The 21,963-nt window shown below is 39.1% G+C and overlaps 1 protein-coding gene across 12 annotated transcripts in view; it reads right to left on the reverse strand.

Moving 5' to 3' along the window:
• Positions 1–200: 200 nt before the first annotated feature.
• The window catches only part of ATP11B (ATPase phospholipid transporting 11B (putative)), a 66,057-nt gene continuing 44,294 nt past the window's right edge, over positions 201–21,963 (reverse strand). For 2 of the 12 annotated variants that reach the window (XM_036388682.2, XM_036388680.2), the window contains 5 exons: positions 21,307–21,372; positions 20,928–21,031; positions 20,134–20,299; positions 8,759–8,892; positions 201–5,149 (listed from right to left, as the gene is read on the reverse strand). In XM_036388682.2, coding sequence (XP_036244575.1) covers positions 5,068–5,149; positions 8,759–8,892; positions 20,134–20,299; positions 20,928–21,031; positions 21,307–21,372 — 552 coding nt within the window. In that variant the 3' untranslated portion in view covers positions 201–5,067. Of the gene's footprint in view, positions 5,150–7,357; positions 8,893–9,639; positions 9,737–11,965; positions 12,089–16,265; positions 16,352–20,133; positions 20,300–20,927; positions 21,032–21,306; positions 21,373–21,963 lie in introns of those variants that run through there. The other 10 variants (XM_036388681.2, XM_036388679.2, XR_004980725.2 and 7 more) reach the window with 9 other exon arrangements.

The following is a 21,963-nucleotide window of genomic DNA, read 5'->3' on the forward strand; positions in this document are numbered from 1 at the left end:
GGGCGAGGAACCTGGGAGGGTGAGATGAGGGGACTGTAGGAATTGTGTGGGGAGCGGCCCAGGTTTGTTATTTTCTTGTTCTTGCTGGTGATTTCTCTCCAGCCCTGCTCCTGACTGTTCGTGGGCCAGGGTGCAGCAAGCCTGATTTTGCTCTGCCATCTTTTCCTCTACCAGTTACATAATTAAAACAATGACTCAGCTAGAAGTGAAAATTTTATTTAATAAATATAATTTTCATAAACCATTTTCAAAACAACTACTGACCAAGCTGTACAAGGAGCAAGCACACAGCCTCGCTGTCAAAGGAGCAAAAATAACATGAGGCAGCCACAGTGTCAGAGGTCCAAAATTCTTTGTATTACTTATTGCTCATTTCCAGTAGGCAACACCCCTAATCTGCCTAAAATTAAGGATCAACAGCTTTTAAAAGGTACTTGCAGAGATGAAACCATTTGTTTTTTCCTTTAAAAGAAGCAAGCTCAATCCCTCTTCAGTGAAAAAACAGGAGTCTAGATGATGATTTGTGATTTTTGTATACATAAACGCTGAAATCTGTCATGAGGACTGCAACTAGGAATTGTAAAAATATATTCTTTGAGATACAAATTAAGATCCTCCTGGAGCAAGGTGCGCCTCATTTTTAACCCTTTTCAACTGCATGCTCCACAGATCATCTTTCATGCTGTTGTCAAAATGTAAAAAGGGTGAGAACCTGCTGCAGTTTGAAGTAATTTCCTTGAAGACTGCTGAGGAGAGATGAATAAAGCCCCAGGCCAGGAGGTGCCCGCCGGGGTCTCTTGCAGCCAAGCCAAGCGTCGCTCTGAGCCTGCGGGAGCTGCGCGTTTCTGTCCCCGTGTCCCGCGGAGCTCTTCCCCCCTGGGGGACACGGAGCCGGGCGGTGACAGCAAAGGTCCCCGGAGGAGCAGCACTGCAGGCGGCCCTGGCAGCACACACGGCTCTGAGGGCTCTGAGCCAGTCCTGACGCCTTGGGAGCAGCACTGAGCTGAAGGGAGAGAGAAACCCATAGGAAGCAGAAGCCTGGCACGTCCCTGGCACATCCAGGAGCTGCCAGAGCATCCCCGCACCCCGGCCCTGCTCCTGCTCCAAAGCAGAGCAGAAACCAAACCGTGCCACGGAGAACAAACAACAGAAGCAGGGAACGTGTGAAACAACCAACAATAAAAACATTTGCAGAAAAAAATCCCAGCCCAGAGCTGCAAAGCAGAGAGTCTGGCTGGGAAATAACTTAGGAACGGGATAAAGGCTAAAATGAGGCCCTGGTGAAAGGTTTGCCCAGCTCTAGGAACGGCTCCTTTAAGCAGTGACATCTGTGTAACAATCTGTGTAAAAAAGCAGTGGTGAGGGCAGTGACAATGGTGAGGTATTAGGGATTCTACACCCAAAAAAAAAAAAAAAAAACACCTCAAAATAAGCAGTTCAAAAGCACATTTTGCTTGAGCACTTTGGAAGACTGAATTTCACCAAAATCACATATTTAGAAGTACAGCAATAGCAGATAGAACTGTGAAAAATAATTTAGGCTGCAGCTTTGAGACACTTCTAGCACTAGAAAATAATATTTTATTCCTATAAGAAATTATAGGTGCTTAATATGCATTCTAAGTTGCATAAGCTTTTCTCAAATCTTTCTGAAAATGAAAAACCAAAGTTTTCAGCATTCCTTCCTTGGAAGCTTCTGTTCCCCCTTCCCTGCTCTAATCTTAAAAAATACAGAGTATTTTTAAACAGAATATTTACATTTTATTTTTTGTACCAATTCAGAACATCTCAGGTTTTTTTCCACTGCATCCTCTTAAAAGCATGAGTTTGGCAACTAAAATTTTCCTAAGTAACAAAACCAAACCCTGTTTTTCCCAGAGGCAGAACTGACCTGCAGAGAACATGATCCCATGGAGAAGGTGCTTCCTCGTGGACACTGCACAGTAAAGTGAGTGCACACTGCTCTTGCTTTGAACTACAAACATCTGCTACAGGCTTTTAGGGATTTCAAGGCTAAAAGGTAAATAATAAAACTTTTCCTCCCCATAGCAAAGCCTCCCCCACTCATTCACATTTGCAGTGGGGGGTCAATGCCAGCATTACACTGAATTTTTAACTGGATTTTTCAGTTTCCCTCATAAAGGACTCTGCACTGTGCCCAGGGCACAGTGAACTGGCTCCTACACTTCAGCTATCAAAGAAATACACAAAATCTTTCTTCCTTGAATAGGAGCATTTTTAAAAGATTTGTGATATCAACACAAAACCCCGGTGACTTCCACACAAAATATTTTTCACACCAAAAAGTCTGTCCTCAAGCAAACCACATCTATGCTCTTACTCAATGAGACATTACTGACTTAGATTTACTGCAAATAGAAAAATATACCTTGGCCGAGGGATGGATTCTTAAGTCCTTCCTGAATTGTTTAAATGCAAGTTTCTTCGGTAACCTTACAAACACTGGGAAAAGGGAAAGCAGGGGGAAAGGGAGGAGAGGAGATGGAAGGTTTTAAAGAAACACATCATGAGTGCAAATTACTCTTCAAATACATGACTGTGCTGCTTTTGTGCAAATCTACTCAACACACTGGTGTGGTAAAAGCCAAAATACATCACCCACAGAGCTGGGCCAGTGGAAATGCTTGGAGTGGGGCTGCTCCCCTCACACAAGGAACAGGCTCAGGGCAGGACACACGAACCACATGGATGGATGAGGGCACACGGTCACACACACTGACAGGACAATGCTGTGCCTGACACAGACAAACAAGCACTGCTGAAAGGTGAAACACTCTGGTTGAGGTGGAAAATACAGCTAAACAGCAGATATCTGATTAGAGTAGTAAATAATTCTGTATTTCCTAGGTATCCATGGCAGCATGAAGACTCCTAGGAAAAGAAACTACTAGGAAGAAAATTACTATTTTAAACCCAGGTTTAAGATAGATATGAAATATAAAGGAAGTTAGAGGAATTGGTGAAAATTAAGTGTATTTTGCTACTACTGCAGATCTGGAGGGGACTGGATGGATTATTGCCTCTCCAGCTGGATCCAGGTGTTCAGCCCATGCAGTGGGGTTAGTCACATGTTCATACCTGCTGCATGAGAAGACAAGGCTCAATTTTAGTGTTTCTTCATCCCCTGGGCACTCGCTGGGGGGATCTAGTGCACACTGACATTTTCAGCCTCAAGCTTCACTGCACTCAGGCATCTGAAGACACGATACAAAAATGCACTATGAATGCTGAATTAAACACTCATTTAGAAGGAAAGTTTGCTGTATTTTGTTCCTTCTTCTTGTCTCGTAATTTATTTTTAAAGCTTCTTAATTTCTGAACTGATCTTTACCTGTAAGAGTGGGAAAAATCCCTTGTGTGCTGCAAGTTCAAGTCACTAGAAATTTAACAATGAAGTTGCAATGACCATTTCTTTCCTAGGCAGATGTTGCCTTGAGCACTGAGATCTTGTAAACTCCACGGTACCTACAGCCTTCAGGTCTGAGAGAAGCTGCCAGGCACTAATGCAAAAACAAAGCTCTAAGAGGAGAGGTGAAATAATCCCAGTTAAAGTCATGGGCAGGAAAATGAACAGCAGAGCTGGTTATAGGTAAGGAACATCTGAAGGATGTGATCCCTGGAAAGCGGGACCTGTTCCTTTGCTCAGTGAATTTGGGATGACACTCTCCTGGCAGCAGCCCAGTTACAGTCAGCCAGGTTTGCAGCAGCCCAGATTTACAGTTTTTACCCAGAGCTAATTTTAAGATAGATCTTTACACTTTTAACTGTCCGACAGGACAAGTATTCCAGTTATTGATGGGATGTCACTGTCAGAGGTGACAAAAGAGGGTGTCCTGGAGCAGCAGCACTTTTCCCAGTCCCCAGCCATGAACAGCTCTGTTCTAAGGCTCCTCCACTTCATCTCCCACATCCCAGGACAAGCAGTGGGTTCAGCCACCCTGGCTGAGGGAACAGTGAAATGTTGCTGCTCCCCAGCCCCCATCATGCAGACAGGTCTGTACTGGGACAGGGAGGCACCTGCAGGATGCACCACCCAGAGCTCCAACTGTGCAATTTGTTTTTATTGGCATACTTAGGTATCAAAACATTGCCATCAAGGTCTCGGATCCTTCCGATAGACGAAGATAATTAAGCATTAATTATATCTTCAAAGTACAACGTGACCGAATATAAATACATGAAAAAGAACAAAACATGCAAAAATTCCCCAACTTTAAAAGGATTAATGATTCAAAAATTTATGCTAGTGAGACTTCTGCTCAATCTGCCAATTCTTAACAAATTTTTCCATGTCAGGATCCAGAACTGAAAACAAAACATACAGGGCATAATAAAAGATGACTGGTTTCTGAATTGTACTTTAGGAGAACAGTGAGCTGTTATATCCCTTATTATTCCAAATTGCTGATTTGTCACAGTTAAGTGTTTTTCAAAGCAATGGCTAATATATTAGCCACTCATACACCAGCATAAATATTTGAATTGCGTTTAACTCTCAAAAATTACTAAACTGATTGCTTATAGAATACAGTAACTGTCCACAGAAGTAACAAAATTGATTTGCAAACTGCTAAGACAGCATCTGCAAGACAGCTCAAAATGAATGTGTGTTTAAAAGGAAGGGTTGTCATTAAAAACACAACTTTTAAAAGTTTAATTGCGCAGATTCAAATTGATTCAAATTGGATCACTCTAATTTGGGAGGAGAAAGATTTCTGTCATTGCCCTATAGGGACATCTCCAGTATTTAATGTAGGATTCCAATCTGCTCATACAGCAACAAAAAGGATCAAATGGTCAGAGGTAAAAGCATTCCTTAAAAAAAACCCAAAAAACCAAAAACTTATTTAGCAATTTGTAGATATAATTAGAAAAAATCCTGGAAGCAATTGCAGTGCAGATTTTGCCAGGCCAGACAAGCCCTGCCTGGACTCAGGAGTCCTCTGGGCTTTCCTAGGGCAGCGCCGGACACTGAGCTCGCCTCAGCACCTGCTACAGGTGTGTGAGCACCACAGGGCTTCCACAAGGCATTCAAAAATGTCCCTGTCAGCAAGTGGCTGAGTCCATTGTGGAGAGAGTCAAGATGCTCCTGTCGTTGGCATAGAAGGGATCCGTTGAACTCCATGATCTAAAGTAACAATAAAAAAAAAGTTTGGCTGACTGGGAACTTGTATTTGTACTGGGAGGTGAGGAGAAAAGTCTATGAGAGCAAAAAGAGTACAAGAGCAGGCAAATTTACCTCTTTAAAGGACTAATGCACTAATTTCATGTAGGTACCTGCAGTTCATTCAGACCTTTGGAAACAGAGGCCAATTCATGCTTGCTGTGTAATCAGCACACAGCTACAGCTATTTTTCCATCACTCTAAATTAAAACAACCAGAGGTTTTTATGCCTATTTTGCAGCTGAAGTTTTAGTGCTGTGCCTCAGGAGGCTGGGAATGCTGCCTGTGCACAGAGGCACCATGAGGCTGCTCCAGCAGAGCCCTGTGGAGCACACAGCCAACCTGGGAACCCAGCACAGCCTGTGTCCCAGCAGGAAACCTCCACACTGCCTGAGCCTGGGGGAGGCAAAACTTATCTACAGCCAGGAACCTGTTCCATCCCTTCCTCTTACACTTCAAAACATCAGGGAACCACCCCTGCTGTCACAGCTGCTGACTCAGAGGGGTCTCACAATGTCTTTCTCTTGATTACTGCTTGGGAAGAAGTCCTGTTCTTGGCTGCACAGCATTCTAGGACTGTATGGGAAAAGCTGAAGAAGTTTGGAAGGCAGGAAATAAAAACACAACGAGCTTATCCTCCAAATTAGGCTCTGTCAGAAATCTGCTGTTTCTTTAGAACTGTTCCATCCAGTGCCTTGACACAAGAACCACTAATGGGAGACCCAACAATTCAGCAATGATTCCTACTGTACAAGTGATGTATGTGATCCAGCATTCTTAATATTTTAGTGACTGACAAGTCAACAGACAATTTAATGGAACAGACAGACAAAATGCATTTTAACATACCACACCACACATTTTATATTCTAACTGGCTAATGAAGTTATAGAAAATACTTCTCAAATACATTTTACAAGCAGTAAATTAAGCACAAGAGACTATATTCCTGTGGCCCACTACTCCAAGCATTTGTATCACTTTGATTCATCAAAGTTTTTATCAAAATTTGATACAAGGTTTGATTTCATGTTATCATATTTGACAGAATATCATATTTGACAGAATATCAGGAGCAGAGAATACAACACAAGCTGCCTACAGCAATGTTATTTAAAATAGTGCTCTTCATTCTACAGCACTGGCACAAACAACATATTCATCAGCATCACTTCAATCAACAAAAATAATTTGCAGCTACTTCCTGGTTGAATACTTAGCTGTTTTATAGAGTACAAGTACTCAAAAGACCATCCTGTTGGGGACTGCACAATCTTCTGGAGATTTAGGTAAAAAACAAAGCAGCTCAAGCTCATGAACAAAGCCTGAACAATTTTAAAATCACCCAACAGTTTTCTTAGTTGTACCTTTGGCATTTCACAACTTGTAACTGCTCCATGTGATTTAAGCAATTAGTAATTTTAAAAATGAATAAAGACTTTCTCATATTAGCAAAAAAGTTTAAGGGAGAAAATGGTCCCTTGACTTTTAGACCAGGTTGTCAACACTGAGTGGAAGGAGCTGAAATCATTGGAGAAAATAAATATGACTGACTTTAAAAAAAATCTCTCTTGTATTTGTACTGTACATAAATTTAAGTGAAACTAGAAGATTGTTCAGAGCAATTTCAACCAGAGGCAGATGCAAAATCCACAGAACTTCAAGCCCTTAGTGTAGCACCAAGATAGTTTTGCATATTCCTTGAAATTAATCCTTATGTCTATGTTCTAAGAACTCTAAAATAATTTGGCCAGATGGAACTTCATCTGAAAACTACATGAGGTAAGCAGAAAAGAAACCTAACAAAAAGCAGTCTTGAAAAAACTGTTTAATATTCTGTCAAACATGAGTTAGTTTCAATAAGTATTTTTAAGTTCTTAAGGAAAGAAAATTTGAGTGGAACAAAGAGAAAATTGTAAAACTGCAAATACATTGCAGAAAACAAAACACAGAATACCTACCTTATAAGAAGACTACAGGTTACTAAGGCAATTGTTAACTAACAATCTGCCCTAATTAGATAACAATAAGTGAAACAAACTAGCATGAGAAATTCCTCATTTGGAAAGCACAGTTTTACAGAGAAGTGAAAAACACCCCAGAAAGTTAGAGCAACTGCTACCAAAATGTTGATTTTTAGACCAATTAAATGCTCACCTTGTAGATTAAAAATTCTATTAAACCGTTTATTTTACACATCATGCCCGCTTTCTACACACCAAGGTTGAATTAAAAATGTACTTAATAGTAACAGTTCATTTTTCATATGGAATGAAACTTCTTGCATACTCATACCCTAGATTTGTAGAAACATTGAATAAATTTCATAAGCAAGCCAGAAGAGAGAGACTGACTGAAAGCACAGACACCGTGTTCAACACAAGAGTTCCAACAGAGATGAGCTACAGACCAGGCAATACCTAAAGGCAGAATCAGAGCTGACAAAGCTGTCAGGGTAAATTACCCACACGAGATTTGATACCCAATGAATGATATCACAACCTTTAACTGAAAGAGACAAAGTTCTTCAAATACAAAATGAGTTTCCTTGAAAATGTGTGAAGTTCAGTGTTTTCAGGTTTGCCTTTTGACCAATGAAGGACCATGATATCATTCAGGGACAGAGATTACGATGTACAAAAGACTATTTTTATTTCTACCCCCAAATATTTCCATATTTGTTTGCTATCCCTCTTTGTTTGGAAACGGGGAGATGGCACATGAGAGGATTCAGTAGAGCTCCTCTTCCAGTTGGGCTGACTGCAAGAGCAATGTTGCTCTGCAGACATGTTCAATTACTCAACATGCTTTCACCCCACTGACGTTTGTTTCACATGTGATTTGTGAAGGAAAGATTTATTTAGCACATACTTTGGAATGGCACACATGATTTTGACAATATACCTTCTGGAACCCAAAAAACATTGAAAATTCTTAGAACCTGAAGACTCTGTTCTGTCAATCACTCTGATTTTAGAAATAGATTATAAAAGTTATACTATAAAAATATTTCATCTTCATATCAATCAATGGCTGAAAGATTTAAAGGCTCTCCTCCTAACAATGAAGTTAGATTTAAGGGGGGGAATGTGAGCCTTTTGTATACCTTCAGGAGTAATGCAAGCTCCAAGGTAAATATTTGGAGGTTGTACATCAAGAACCAAAGGGAAAAGTCTTTCGACTTTACAAACAACTCCTGATTTGTGAAGGCAAAAAAGTAATCATAAAAAGGAAAACAAAAACAGGAGCAAGGCTTGATTTTCTAAAGAGAAGAATGTACAAATCAAGAGAAATTACGATAGATACAACACAAGAGCTTGTAAAGCCAAACTAAACACTTTAACAGAAATCTTTCGAAAACTGGTTTTCCCCTCCCCATCCCAAAAGAAACCACTCAAAAAGAAACAAGAAGCTAATCTTTTAGGATGAAAAAAGTACAATAAAGAGTTGCATTTTCTACTTAGATAAGCAAAACCTGCAGCTGGTTTCTAGACATCTATTGCTGCAGGCTCATCGGGTTCCAGTTTATAGGAGAATCGTCTGCAGCAAAGGCTATTGAGAGAAATGCCACACCTGTTGACCCGGGTTGGGCTACACCTTCCCATTAGTCGTTCCAGCATTCTTCTAACAGATGTGCATGCTGTTTCCCCATCTGAGAAGCAGCACATGGAGTCCAAGCAGTTGATACCTGAACCTGCCTCAGTAAGCTGGAAAGAAAAAAAAAAAAAAAGAAAAAAGAAAAAAGAAAAAAAGAAAAGAGGAAAATCAGTACTCACAAATTCTAGCAATGAAGATGTTACCGAAAAACACATAGGAAAGCAGGTTTTCTTAGCTAGAGTGTTGAATATTTTTCAATTTCAATTTTATAGGAGAACTACAATAATAATATTACCACTCCCTAAGGTCTACATACTCTAAAATTTGTTCTTCCCAAGGTTTGATTGCAGCCTTGTTGAGCACACGGAAATGGTCTGGCACCGCATCTGCCCAGCCCTGGAAATTCCCTCCACCAAATCCCACAGCAGAGCACATGCACTTCCAGCTGGGATGCCTTGATTTACCTACAACAATTTCTATCAGCTCAGCTCTATTTTAAAGGAAATTTATCAAGACAAAGCTTCAGGCTGCAGAATACAACACAGCAACTTGGTCCCAAGTAATTCTTCCTCAATGCAACTTCCTAGAATAATTGACATTATATCACTACCATATATATCCTTGGCTTGGTACAGAACAAAAGCACATTCCTGATTGTGTGAACATGGTTTATCCAAAAGCAAACAAGGCTGATGTCAGAAAGGTTCAGTCATGTTCATGCCAGCATAAAGAATAATTCAGCATTAGCATAATAAACTCTTTCAAAGCACATGTTTTGTAGGTGAGGAAAAAAAGGAATAAAAGAAATAAAATGAAAAGAAAGCAGCAACAGATGTATGGGTGTAATTGCCACCTACCAGTGTGCTCCTCTACAGCACTGCTGCACCAACTGCAGCATAACTGGAATCTCCTGCTTCTGCAGAGAGAATATCCTAAACTGACTTCAGTACCATTCTAAAGAGAAATAAAAATGTGAAGTGTGGGGATGCTTTTAAATTTAAACTCTCCATGAGAGCATCCTGTCAAACAAATGCTAAACACAGAGGCTGAACTTTACTCTCTCCTCACACCAGGAGAAAGAAGAATTCTGGGAGGAGGCATCTTAGCCCATGACAGGACACAGCTCACACTTAAGACCTTCCCACAACTTTTCACTGTGACACTAAAGGTCACTGACTGTTGTCTGAAGATTCTGTTTTTGAGCCCGAATTTATTCCACGCCAACCCCACAGTTGCCAAAAACTGCAAGGAAAGCAAAGAACCTCAAGAGTTCCCTATGGGAATGGTTTACTTTGAGTGGAGACACTCTTTTTCCTAATTCCCCCAAACAAGCAGCTGGACACATTTATAGCTTCACAACAGAGGAACAGCCTACACAACAAAGAGGAGGCAGCTAACAGAAACAAGAGGCTTTTGGAAATACAAGAGAAAAATCTCAGCTGGTAGGACAAGGAGGAACACACGCAGAACCGGTGTTTGTTTCCATGCACCTTTTCCTGTGCCTGCCCTTCCTCAGCCCTGTGCCACATTCCCCACAGCCCCTCCAGACCTTCCCATCACACCACTCATTGTGATGTTCACAGAACTGTCACTCAGCAGCTGATGGAGTGTACAGGATTCTCCACAAACTGAGCCCCTTGATCCTGTGGATGCTGCACCTCAGAGGCTGTGGCTGAGTACAGGCAGAACACACTTTGACTCACACACTCATCTGGAGGGGTCTTTGGAACACAGAAGGAACATTTACTGTCACAATGAACTTCTGTACCTGACAGGCAGGAGTAGAAGATTTGCAAGTGACAGGTCTGAAAGGGGTTCTGGTCAAAAGACAAACAAAACAAAACACATCTCAACAGAGCCTGAGTCCCTGAACACCCTCATGTGATGAGCACCATGACTGGTCCCAACTGCAGTGCCACAGAAGATACCAGAATCAGGAACTGCACACTTGGCAGCACTGCAGTACCAGCAAATATGACCCTCAGAGCCACCTCAGACTGTGAGTTGTGACACAAGAGATTACACAGAGCAGAAGGAATTCCCATTTGGAGGTCAGCAGGCAAACCCCCTGCTGCAGATGGAGAGACCCTCACAGCTGTGGCCACAGCAATACAAAACTGTAACATTGCTACACTCAGGATTTCAAACAGAGTATTTAGTTCATCCATTATGCTCAAGCAGGCCTTCAAATTTACTGCAGAAAGTCACATTACAGTAGTTGTATGCTGGATCAGATGAACCAGAGCATTTTTTCCTTAGAATCTGCTACCCTGAGAGCCAGGAGTCCTGCATATTATCCAAAGACTGCCAGAAAGAGGAACCAAGAGTAACCCAAACAAGCTTCCAAGGAGCAAACCCTCAACTCTGGATTTTGGAGGTCTAGTGTCTCTTTTTCTGGAGAATCTCCTTTATTCTTCACAAGTTAGATACAAAAAAGCAAGGATCATGCTTGAACCAATACGTCTGGAAAAGTTAGTATCACTTTTTTAAAAAATAGCAAATGAGACCTTACATAAGTCTGGAAACAACAATTCTTTTCTAGCAAACTCACAGTTAAGTGTAAAGAAATGCTGTGAGAACATTAAGGACAAAAAACCTAACTAAATTTTATATGTAGATATACTGTTTATCATTGCCTGGTGAACACGGATTTTTCTATTTACATCCACTACCTGGAAGGAAGATACATATACTAGAAAGTCTCTTTTCTCACTTTCTCTCTGTGGAGGACAATTATGGTCATAATTTTATACCAAAGTAAAACCTAGCATGGCAAGGCAGGAAGGCACAATGTTCCCTGGAGACCTGAAACAAACCCTCAGGAAACACAAGACAGGAGAGACAATGCTTTAAAAAAATTAATGAGTGTAGAGAAATACCAGATATTATTAATATTTGGGTGGCAAACAAAGTATGTTCATAAGGTGAGATCTGGAATCTCAATAAACATAATACTTCATATGAGAATGGCCCACTGGATGTAATAAATCAAAAAGCAACTGAGGTGCAGAATTAAAGAATGATTGAGCTTGATAAAGAAAAATAAAATCAAATCAACATTCTATGATGCAATTTTTCTTGCAGATATCAAAAATATGGGTATTTTGGAGATGGCTCAATGACTGTCTCTGTATGATACATGTAAATAAACACACACACATTAGGGTACAGTGGGAGTACTACCTAGTGGAGGTAAGAACTGTCGGGCAGGCAAGATGGGTCTAGCAGCTGCCTACTGTCCTCCCCTCTGTGCCTGCTTTCAGCAAAGTCACATGCTGAGCTGACTGAACCCTTATCTTCTTCCATCTGGAAGGACAGAAAAGCAACAGATCTTATAAAGCACCATGCTTGCATTGCTTTAAAAGTTACCATTGTTACAAGAACTTTCACAGGTCTGGTCTTGAGAGAACAAGGCAATTTACAAGGTCAAGAGGCAATTTTTATTTTTGGTGGATCAAATGTGGTTTCTCAGCACCCAAGTTTTAAGTGTTTGGCCTTCTTGTGCTCTACAGACTACAAGGAAAAACAACAAATTTGGAATCTAAAATTTTTAAGAGATTTTGGAGTTTTATTTGTTTTCCCCCTTCTAACAGAAAGGACCATTTCAGTTTGTTTGTCTTACTTCAGGTTATTCCATATGTCACAAGACAGACATTTCAACCCAAGATTTAATCACACTGAGAAGTTGGGACTTTGAGGAATGGGGAATGTGTTTAATCCTGTACACCAAGCTAAGAGCACTGCAGGGTATTCTCCTGAGCCCAGGTCCCAGCTGCCAACATTCTGATGCCACATAGATGTTTTAGAAGATTGATATGAGATGGTTATTACTATTCCACAATTAAGTTAAAGCTTGCTCCCTACTGTAAATCTCACCATCTTTAACCCTTAATATACTGTATACCAAAATCCCAAACAATTGGATTTAAAATTTTTAAAGAAAATATATAGGAATGTTGATGTCTAACAACTTCACTGCCATGATGTTTTTATCACTTCTTTTTCTACTCTTTTTTTCATTTGATACTATGTATCAAATGAACCTGCAAAGGGCCAAATTATTTCATTATTTCAAAGTCATTAGACCAAGGTTTCTTCAGGTAAGTAGTATGTGCACTTTGTGACTGAAGACAAATCTAAAATGGTGCATTCTTCCCTCATTTCCTCATCTTCCTGTGATAGATTCTGTGGATTAGCCAACAGATCAGCACCAAGCTATGCTAACAGGTCTGTAAAGGAAGAGATCACCCTTGATCAAAGTGCAGCACATCAGGGTGTTCTGGCACTCCTCACTAGTGGGAATTCATGCTTCCAATGGGACAGTTTTCTTGGAAATTGCATGTTCCTTACAGAAAACATAGGCTGTAAAAGGAACACGGACCCCTCTGCTCTTGACTCAACACAGCTGGGCTGGGTCAGACCTGAAAGCTGTAGGGAGGAATCCTATGGAACAGGAGCTGGAGTTAAAAATATAGACAAGAAATGAAGGCCTTAAAGGCAGGGCCTGGAGCTCTGGAGACAGCTAAAGAGCAGATCTGGACTGAGATGAAGGGAAAACCAGGCAACAACAGACTCATGAGGCTGGAGATGGGGAAAGAACAGGGTTTGGCTGTGACAAGGTAAATGCTCCAGAGCCCCGGATATAACACTGTGCACTGACAGCCTTCTCTGTAAATAAAACCCTTCCGGGTGTCTTACATTTCCCCAGTTCTGGGTACAGTTCATAATACACTGTCCAAAGGTAGAAACTCTGTAAACACAGTTAATCCCATCAGTAAGTAGAATCAAAACATCTGTCCAAGCAACACATCTCAAAGGTGGCTTAAGATTTCTGACAGTTCTTACAAAGCACAGGACATGTAGACATACATGCACACAGAACACTTTCTTTACAGATAAAAACGTGGAATGAGGTACAGTGGGACCCAGTTAGTACCCTGGTACATATTTCACACATTCTAAGAACAGAAGAGGCAGCTATGAAGGAAAGCAGTGCTCTGCCAGACTCCAATGAAGCACAACACCTGCACCTGCCTGTGCTGCCTCATTTCCTCTTCATCCCATGTTCCAAAAGGGACAGTAAAGTTCAGAGGCAAGACTTTAACAGGCACAAAAGACTGCAATTCTGACTTACAGGAATCACCCCCACACTTAGAAGATCCCCTCAAAGATCCTGTACATCACCAATGTACTCAATATAAACTTGAACATTTTTTGCACACTGTGAAGCCTACAGAAACAAAAAATTATTGTAACATCATACTTCTCTTTTAATTTGCATTCATAAAATAAGTCTTCTTTTGGTCTCAAGAGAAGAGTAAGCATTTTGGCAGAACAAGGCATAACTCAGTTTAACCTGGAGTAATGCTCCTTTTGAGACTCTTAATACATATTTACAAACAACAAAAACCTGCCAAAGTCTGTTCATCAACCTCCATGCATTCTGCAGTCACAAAGGATGCAATCCCTGGGTGGGCATGTACAAATGAGATGTGACAGATTAGCTGCTTTACAGCTACATATTCACCAGGCAGCTGTTTTGTTTCATGCTCCCACAATTTTCCTTGCCTTCTTTGCCCTGTTGCTTTGGGAAAACCACAGAAACCAACTCACGCTCTCCACTACAAATTAGATTTTATTTAGTATAGTGAAGTGAGTAGTTTCTGTCTATCAATTGATGTTCCTTTTCACTGTTTTAGGCAAGGATCCACAGGATAACTTTTGAACTTTGTCCAAAGGCAGAAAAAAGAACTAGAGAAACCTGAATCTTTCTTTGCTTCTTGTTGCACTTTACAAGCTCAACCGCACATTAGAAAGCAACTAGTGCTTGTACTTCAGGTACTATCAGATACTCAAGTGCAAAAGTTCTGACTTATAAGAGAATTGGATTTCCATAATCATTTGTTACTCATGGACAAAACAGATTTCCCCTTTTTTCAACTCTTCCCTAAGTTTAATATGAAGAAAATTGCTTTACATTAGCAAAGATTCTCCTGGTTTTAGCATTTTAATGGCTACAGTGCTGCATTCCTAGACAGCTTTATTTTTCTTTGACCATCCAGCTGTATAACCATTAAGATGTGTTTAGTTTTTGAAATTTTAGCAGAATTATAAAACCTTTGGTGTAGCTATGATGTGTGATGTAATTCACTTTAATAATTAATTGAGAAAATAAACTTACACTTATCCACAGTTTTTAAAAGGTAACTTGATAAACCAAGATATCTGATAAACTAGGAATTTGAAAAGCTAACTTGTAAAGGCTTTTGCAGAAGAACCTCCCCAATATATTGCTAAGTTTAACTGGCTTTCAAAAGCTATACTGTACTTTGCCTGTTTTAAAGCTATTAACTGCTGAATTCAAAACAAAACAAAACAAAATAAAACCAGTCCACCACTATCCCCCTGGGTGTTTGGAAATCCAAGGTGTTGTGTTTCACACTGGGGTCACTAACAACACAACACAATGGCCATTTCAAGTTTTGCCTTGTAAAGTTGTAGTGCACTCTCAGAGGAAATATAAAACTTTTCTCTTTTGGTTTAACAAACAGATTTAACAATTAAGTCCCTAAAATGTAGGTTAGTTGGTTCTCCTAGGCACCTATTTGCACATTTTTAACAACAAAGTCACCTTGAAAAATATTTAAAAGGAATCAGATCTTTGCATTAATTCTTGCTGTAGGATGTGGAATTATACAGACTGAGACATTGCTGATGTATGCTTAAGTCTTAAAAAAGTGAATCAGCATTTGACAGCATTTCATTTGCTGAACTCAGTGCATTTGAAGAGTTGCAGAATCATGTTTTACCTACACAGACACATGTATGCTTTGATCTTGTTTTGAATAATTTTCTGGGACTTTGTAGCCAAATGCCTTTAGGAATATGTATCTATACACATTGAAAACAAACAGCACTCACTTTATAGCCGCACAAAACAGACACAAAAAGCCTCAGCTGCACAAGGGTATGGACGCACCCAAGCTTCAAACATTATCTGCTCTTTTGACACAATTGAAAGCAAATTAAAATGGGCAAATAACTTGCAAGAAATTGCTGCCTGAAGTACATGGATTTTCCTGTCACAGCCTTATAAAGCTGAAATTATCCAGCATGCAAAATGCACTGTTAATTTTTATCATAAAGAAACCAAAAGCATTATAACCATGCTAGAAACTACGATTATTTAAAAATGGATGCAAGAACAGCTGATCTTTATTCTGGAAGTTGAACATCATGCTAGGGATGTTTTTTCCTTTTAAAAAAACAAAAAAACGTCCAACACATGCTACTTAGGAGAAGCATTTGGCTCAGAAACACAGAGCAAAGCCAAGAAATCACCAAACTGAATGTTTCTGCACTACATGTATTGCCCTCTCACCCCACTAAAATATATTCATGCCTCTTCCCATCTCTCTCAGCACTGGTTAGTTCACCTTAAGCATGCATAAGAGTTGATGAGGAACTGTCCCTCCTACTCTACCTAATTTTGCTCAGCTGATTCCTGGCCCTGGACAATGGCTGCAGTGCGATGAACTCGTCACTTAAAGCAACTCTGTTGGAGTACATCTACAATTGGACAGAGAAGGGATGGAACATACATGTCAGTAAGTAGCAGCAGTAGTTTTCTAAGAGAAAGACACAGGACAACACATTGTTATTTAAGTGGAATACACATCATATACAGAACACAAGCCTGGTACCTTCAAGACAGCTCCTGGGACCATCACAGCCAGTCACTGGCAGGACCATTCTTAAAGTACCTTTGCTTTCATGCTGAGAGAAAAGGCCTACACACTTTTACATCTGTGCTTTACCAGACACCTTCATTCTGTATTGATTTCTCCCCTCAACAGTGTGATTTATCTTTACTCAAAGATTTATATTTTGATTCACATTTACCTTACTGTCCAATTCCTCCTGTATGCTTCTGTAACAGATCTATATTGAGAAATTGCCCACAAGCTACTTCAGGGCAACTGACCTCAGTGAAATATAAGATGGCTTTTCTTTAGGCCAGCAAAAAACCCTTGAAACCAGCAAAACTAAAATAAAATACAGTAACACACATTCACCTTAAGTGCATTAAAGAACATAAAGTTAACCAAGCTCATCCTCTATAAAAGTCAACTCATGCTTGCCTGTCGAATTTTTAATTTTTAGTTTCCTAAAATGAATGACTGAGATTTAAGCTGCTGTTAAAGAACAATATTTACATTTAAAAGCCTATCAAATTTCTCTCTCATATCAGTTAAATTTCTCTGCTCTCTAATGAAAAGCTTAGCTACATGTAACACCTAACAGATCAGAGGCAATCTCACATTTGATGCTATCACCTTATACTAACAAAAAGATATAAAATCAAGGTGAATTCAGAGCACTAAGGTAAGTCACACACAAAAAAATTCTGAAAAATTAGAACAATAGGGGCCAGCATTTTCAGCTGAGAAATGTGTATTTTGCTCATTGTTCCTGGGATTAGGTTGGAATTTAAATGATGCAGACAGAAACAAATAACCTAAAAAGCTGCAATTTAAAAACAAAGAACTAGGGCATGTAAGAATTTATCTTGCCACAATAAAAACACAGTAACTGTAAACCAAGCTTTTTCTTTCCCCCATATGAAAATATACCAATGTAGTCCTACAATGAAAATGAATAATTAAACATGTTCAGTTATAGAGAGGGTGCACCTACACAATGAAAAATAATTTTAAAGGACAATACAAGTTCCATAGTTATTCCTTCAATGACTTCCATAGAATTCATTAGCATCAGTCATCACCCTTAGCATTTAGGACAAAGATATTCTCCAAACCCTTTCTATCTGAACGTCAGTCTTCCTTTGCTTGGGAATGGAAAGAAAAATATTTACTAGGAATTTTAAACAAAAATTATGAGGTATGATAATAAAAGAAGCACTCTGTCACTTCTTGACAACAAATGTGCTAAGCTGATCATCTGCTCCTCTTCAGTTACATCCACTTCCCCACTGCAAGAACAGTGAATTGAATCCAGTGGAGTTGACTGTCTCATTAAAGCAAGAGTAGGAAAATCTCAACAGATTAAACCTCAAGAAAGGAACAAAGAGGTGCCTTCTTTTTGCAAATACATTTGTAGCTATAATTTCACTATCAGACACACAAAGAGAAACCACTGGATGGATGCTGAAGAACTTCTTCGAATCCCATTTCAGATACCTTGACTTTGCAGCATCAGGAATTAAGAATTTTCAGAAAAAAGACAGTATTTCGGTAAACAGAGACCTCAGTGCTGACTCTGTCAAATGCAAAGTAGAAAGCAAATAAGAAAAAAGATAACTAATAGAGATGCACAAAGCAAAATCCCCATTGCCAGGAATCAAGCTATAGCCACAGGAAAGGAGTTAGATATTCATCAAGATTCCTTCTTAAAAATAAAAAGTGTTACTATGTCTTTGACTGCACAGCTGTAATGGCATTAAACTGAGCCAAAAAAATCTTTAGAAAGGAGTCCTAAAGCAAGAGAATGTAGCAGGAACCACATGGATAAAGGCAGGAAAATCCATGTGGCTTTTAGGGTTTTAATTCAAGCACTTCAAGAACATGAAAAACCTCAAGAACCACACCAGTACCATACCACACAGCAAGAGGTGATGTACAGCAAGGAAGGAGAGAGAGTGTTTGATAAATACTACCACTAGTTTTTGAACAGATAAGAAAAGGTAAATATCATTACCTACAGACACTCTAACCCAAGAAGACCAGTAATGTGCAATCCAGAGCCTTACCAGGTCTATCTGAACAGTCTTATGAAAGCCAGTGGTTATTTACTTTGGCTTTTAGCTACTAAATTCCAAGACAGGAAAAAGTAGCCAATATTGCAATTTTTGAAAGGGACAAGTGGGATATTTTGGCTAGCAGTAGGCTTATCAGCATGATGTTGATCCTAGGCAAACGAAGAGAAGGTCTCACACGTTTGTGTTTTTTTTTAACACACACATTAGAAGGGTAATATAATTTAATTAAGTCAATGTGCAGTTACATCAAAGTAATTACAAGGTTAGATGCTAAAGATTGCAGCACCGATGCAGTGCAGTCAGCAGTTCTGCATGGCACAGAGCTCAGTGCCACTTGCATTAAGCAATTGGGACACCACAAAATCCACCTGGCACACAGGTGGACAGAAAGCTGCTGAGATGTTTCAGACCATAACTGTGCATGGGACATCTCTGTCAGCTGGGTTCTTCGTACACTTTCACTATTTTTGGCCCTATGCTAATTGATCTCTCATCAATGCCCGGAAAGAAACCAACATCACCACCTGCAGATGTGTTAGAAGATGCAGAAGACAACAGGTTATTGATGTATGTGATTCTGTAATCTGAATGTAGCTGGGGACTCATCATTTCTGTACTTGGCACTGATGTCTGCTGTACTGGAATATTGGGTCCACTGGTCAAATCCAAAATTAAAATGAGGTTGAAGAAGGGTGAAAATTACAGGAGAAACACAAGAATGATGAGAAGACTCTAAAACAACCTTTTTGACTGAAGATGCAAGTCCAATCTACCTATCAGTGCTAAAACTAGCTTGATCACAAAGCTAACTGTGAATAAAACACAAATTGTAATTGAGACCTTCTCAGTTTAGCAGAAGAAGTATAAAAAGATAAAATGTTGAAAACTGAAACCAGAGAGACAGTTACTATTAGAACAATAGGCCAGGATTACTTCTTAATAACTGTCTCTAAAAAGAAGAAAACACTCAAAGATATTTACCTAAAAGACAATCTAATCTCACCAGAATGTTTTAAATTATTTTTTGTAGGCTGTGTCAGGCAGAAGGGAGATTCCATTACCACAGCAAAACTTAAGACCTTGTTTATGAATCTGTGAAACTGCCACATAGGTAATTAGTTTTAATTACAGAATCGACAATCAAATGTATAGTATATGAAATGATTGAGATTTAAGAAATACTAATTAAAACAAGTTTCACTAAAGTAATTTTTACAATTATTGTTTCCATCACATTTTAAGAACTATTCAGTGCTAATTAGAGCAGTAGCTTCTAATACTTCTAGTACCTAAAGAAAAAGTAAGTTACCATCTATAAAGCACTGCAAAAATGTGCAGTATGATCCTTTCATACAGCTGCAAGCTGAGATGCAAAAGACTGACCCCTTCAAATAATTATATTCTTTTTATTACCAATTACTAAACATAAACATTACTGCCTTGTAAAATGGTGTCCTCACTTTCGTAATTTGAAATTAACAAGTGTATTTTGAAATGAGAACACTTCTCTGCACATGACAGCAATGTAAGAGGGTAACTACTGGTCAAGTTGGATACAAAAGCATAACATTACCTGAGCTTTTTCAGTACTTGTTGGTTGCAGATGTCTGTACAGCACTTTCTTCACAACATCAATAAACAAACAAGCAACTACTATGAGGATTATGGCAAACCAAGCAGAACCACTTGACAACAGTTGAACAAATACAAAGTACATGTCCTGGGTATGTAAAAATGGCCTGAAAAGTTAAAAGAAGCGGCAATTACTAAAAACTTCTAGGAACAAAAGTACAGCACAGGCTGTCTCAAGTGTATCTTATTTTACATCAAGCAGAGACACTCAGGATGCAGAGTCACAACTGCACCATGTCCACGTGAAGTCCAGCAACCTGTTGGACCTGACCTGCCAATGAGCTCCAGGGAATGGGGGTACTGAACTTTGGAGGAAAAGGTTCTGATTTAATTTTAAATTGTGCTGCAGAGAATCAATCACCACTCTACCTCTCCAGACTCGAAATTACAAGCAAAAATACTTCACTTTACTGATTCAAATCCCAGCATCTTTATTTCTGTTGCAATTATTCACCTAGTACATAGCACCTTGGGAACCTAGTTACTTCTTAAAAATGCCTTTATAGTTACAGGCTGTCAGAGAAAGATACTGTGTGTCCTTGAGCACAGGACAGCACAGCAGCACTTAAATTTTTCAAAGACTCACCAAAAGCAAGTGGCCAGTCTAGATTTAAAACCTTTTTACCACAAACCTGTCACAAAATTCAGAGCAAGATGGTAGAACATAATTTTTCAGTGTTTTTTAGCTTCATTGATATTACATGTGATAAAAAGAATGGGGGGAAAATCACTTACCAGATAATTCCCCCATAAAACAAGGAGAATATGAAATAAAATACAATGGATCCCCAAGTAACAAAATGGTTTATCCATGTCCAGAAGTGAGTTTCTAGTGCCATCTAAAACAGAGATAACTTCAGTGAGTTTCTGTTTTCCACTTCAGAGAAAATTATAAATACCAGTCAGAACACACTTATGAATTTCCAGCCCAAACACTAAGTATTGTTGTAACACACAAAAACTGAAGAAAAATTTCAACCACTGTTTAAACTAAACATAAAAATCACTTATCTGGAACCCTCAAGAATCAGTAACTTTGGAATCCATTTTAAATTACTGCTTTATTACATATTTGCCTACACATCCAAGCCCAAAGAGCAGTGTGATATCATACCTTCATAGTAACAGTTATAACCATAACGGTGAAGACCAAAGTACCAAATGTCCAGTTCCCAAACATCTAAGAAAATGGCAAGGCAAAAATCATGGAAGAAAAAACCATCAGTTAAGGGCATTCACAGTAAGGTAAATTCTTCTCAAGTCAGCTACACTAAAGAAATAAGACATAAGCTTGTGACAAGTAATCATCATGAAAAAAGCAAGGAGGATACAACACAAACTACTAGAAAAAATATGGGTTATGATAAGAGCATAAATAACAACCCTCAAGTCATCTTTCTTCTTAGTTCAAAATAAATCACCACAAAGGCTACATGAAATATGGGGGAAAAAAAGGCCAAAAAAGGAATATGAAATGATAGGGAAATGAAGACACCAATTTGATCAATTCATTATTAGTGTCCAATAGAAAGGAAATATTGGGTGGAAGGTATTCACTTTAAGTGCAAAACAGTTTTCAGTTTAAACGCTTCCAGATAATTTTAAACATGCAGCATCAAATGAAGGTTCACTTTTAACCCCAAGCACGATTATACAATTCAAAAATAATGGTGCCATTGTATTTTACTAAGAAAATTCTAAGGAAAGACACTTTGTTTCAAGGCTAATAACACACAAAATTAAACTCTAATTCTGAAACACTGAAATCTGT

The sequence above is a fragment of the Molothrus ater genome, chromosome 10 (assembly GCF_012460135.2).
Source record: "Molothrus ater isolate BHLD 08-10-18 breed brown headed cowbird chromosome 10, BPBGC_Mater_1.1, whole genome shotgun sequence".
NCBI classification, from domain to species: domain Eukaryota; kingdom Metazoa; phylum Chordata; class Aves; order Passeriformes; family Icteridae; genus Molothrus; species Molothrus ater.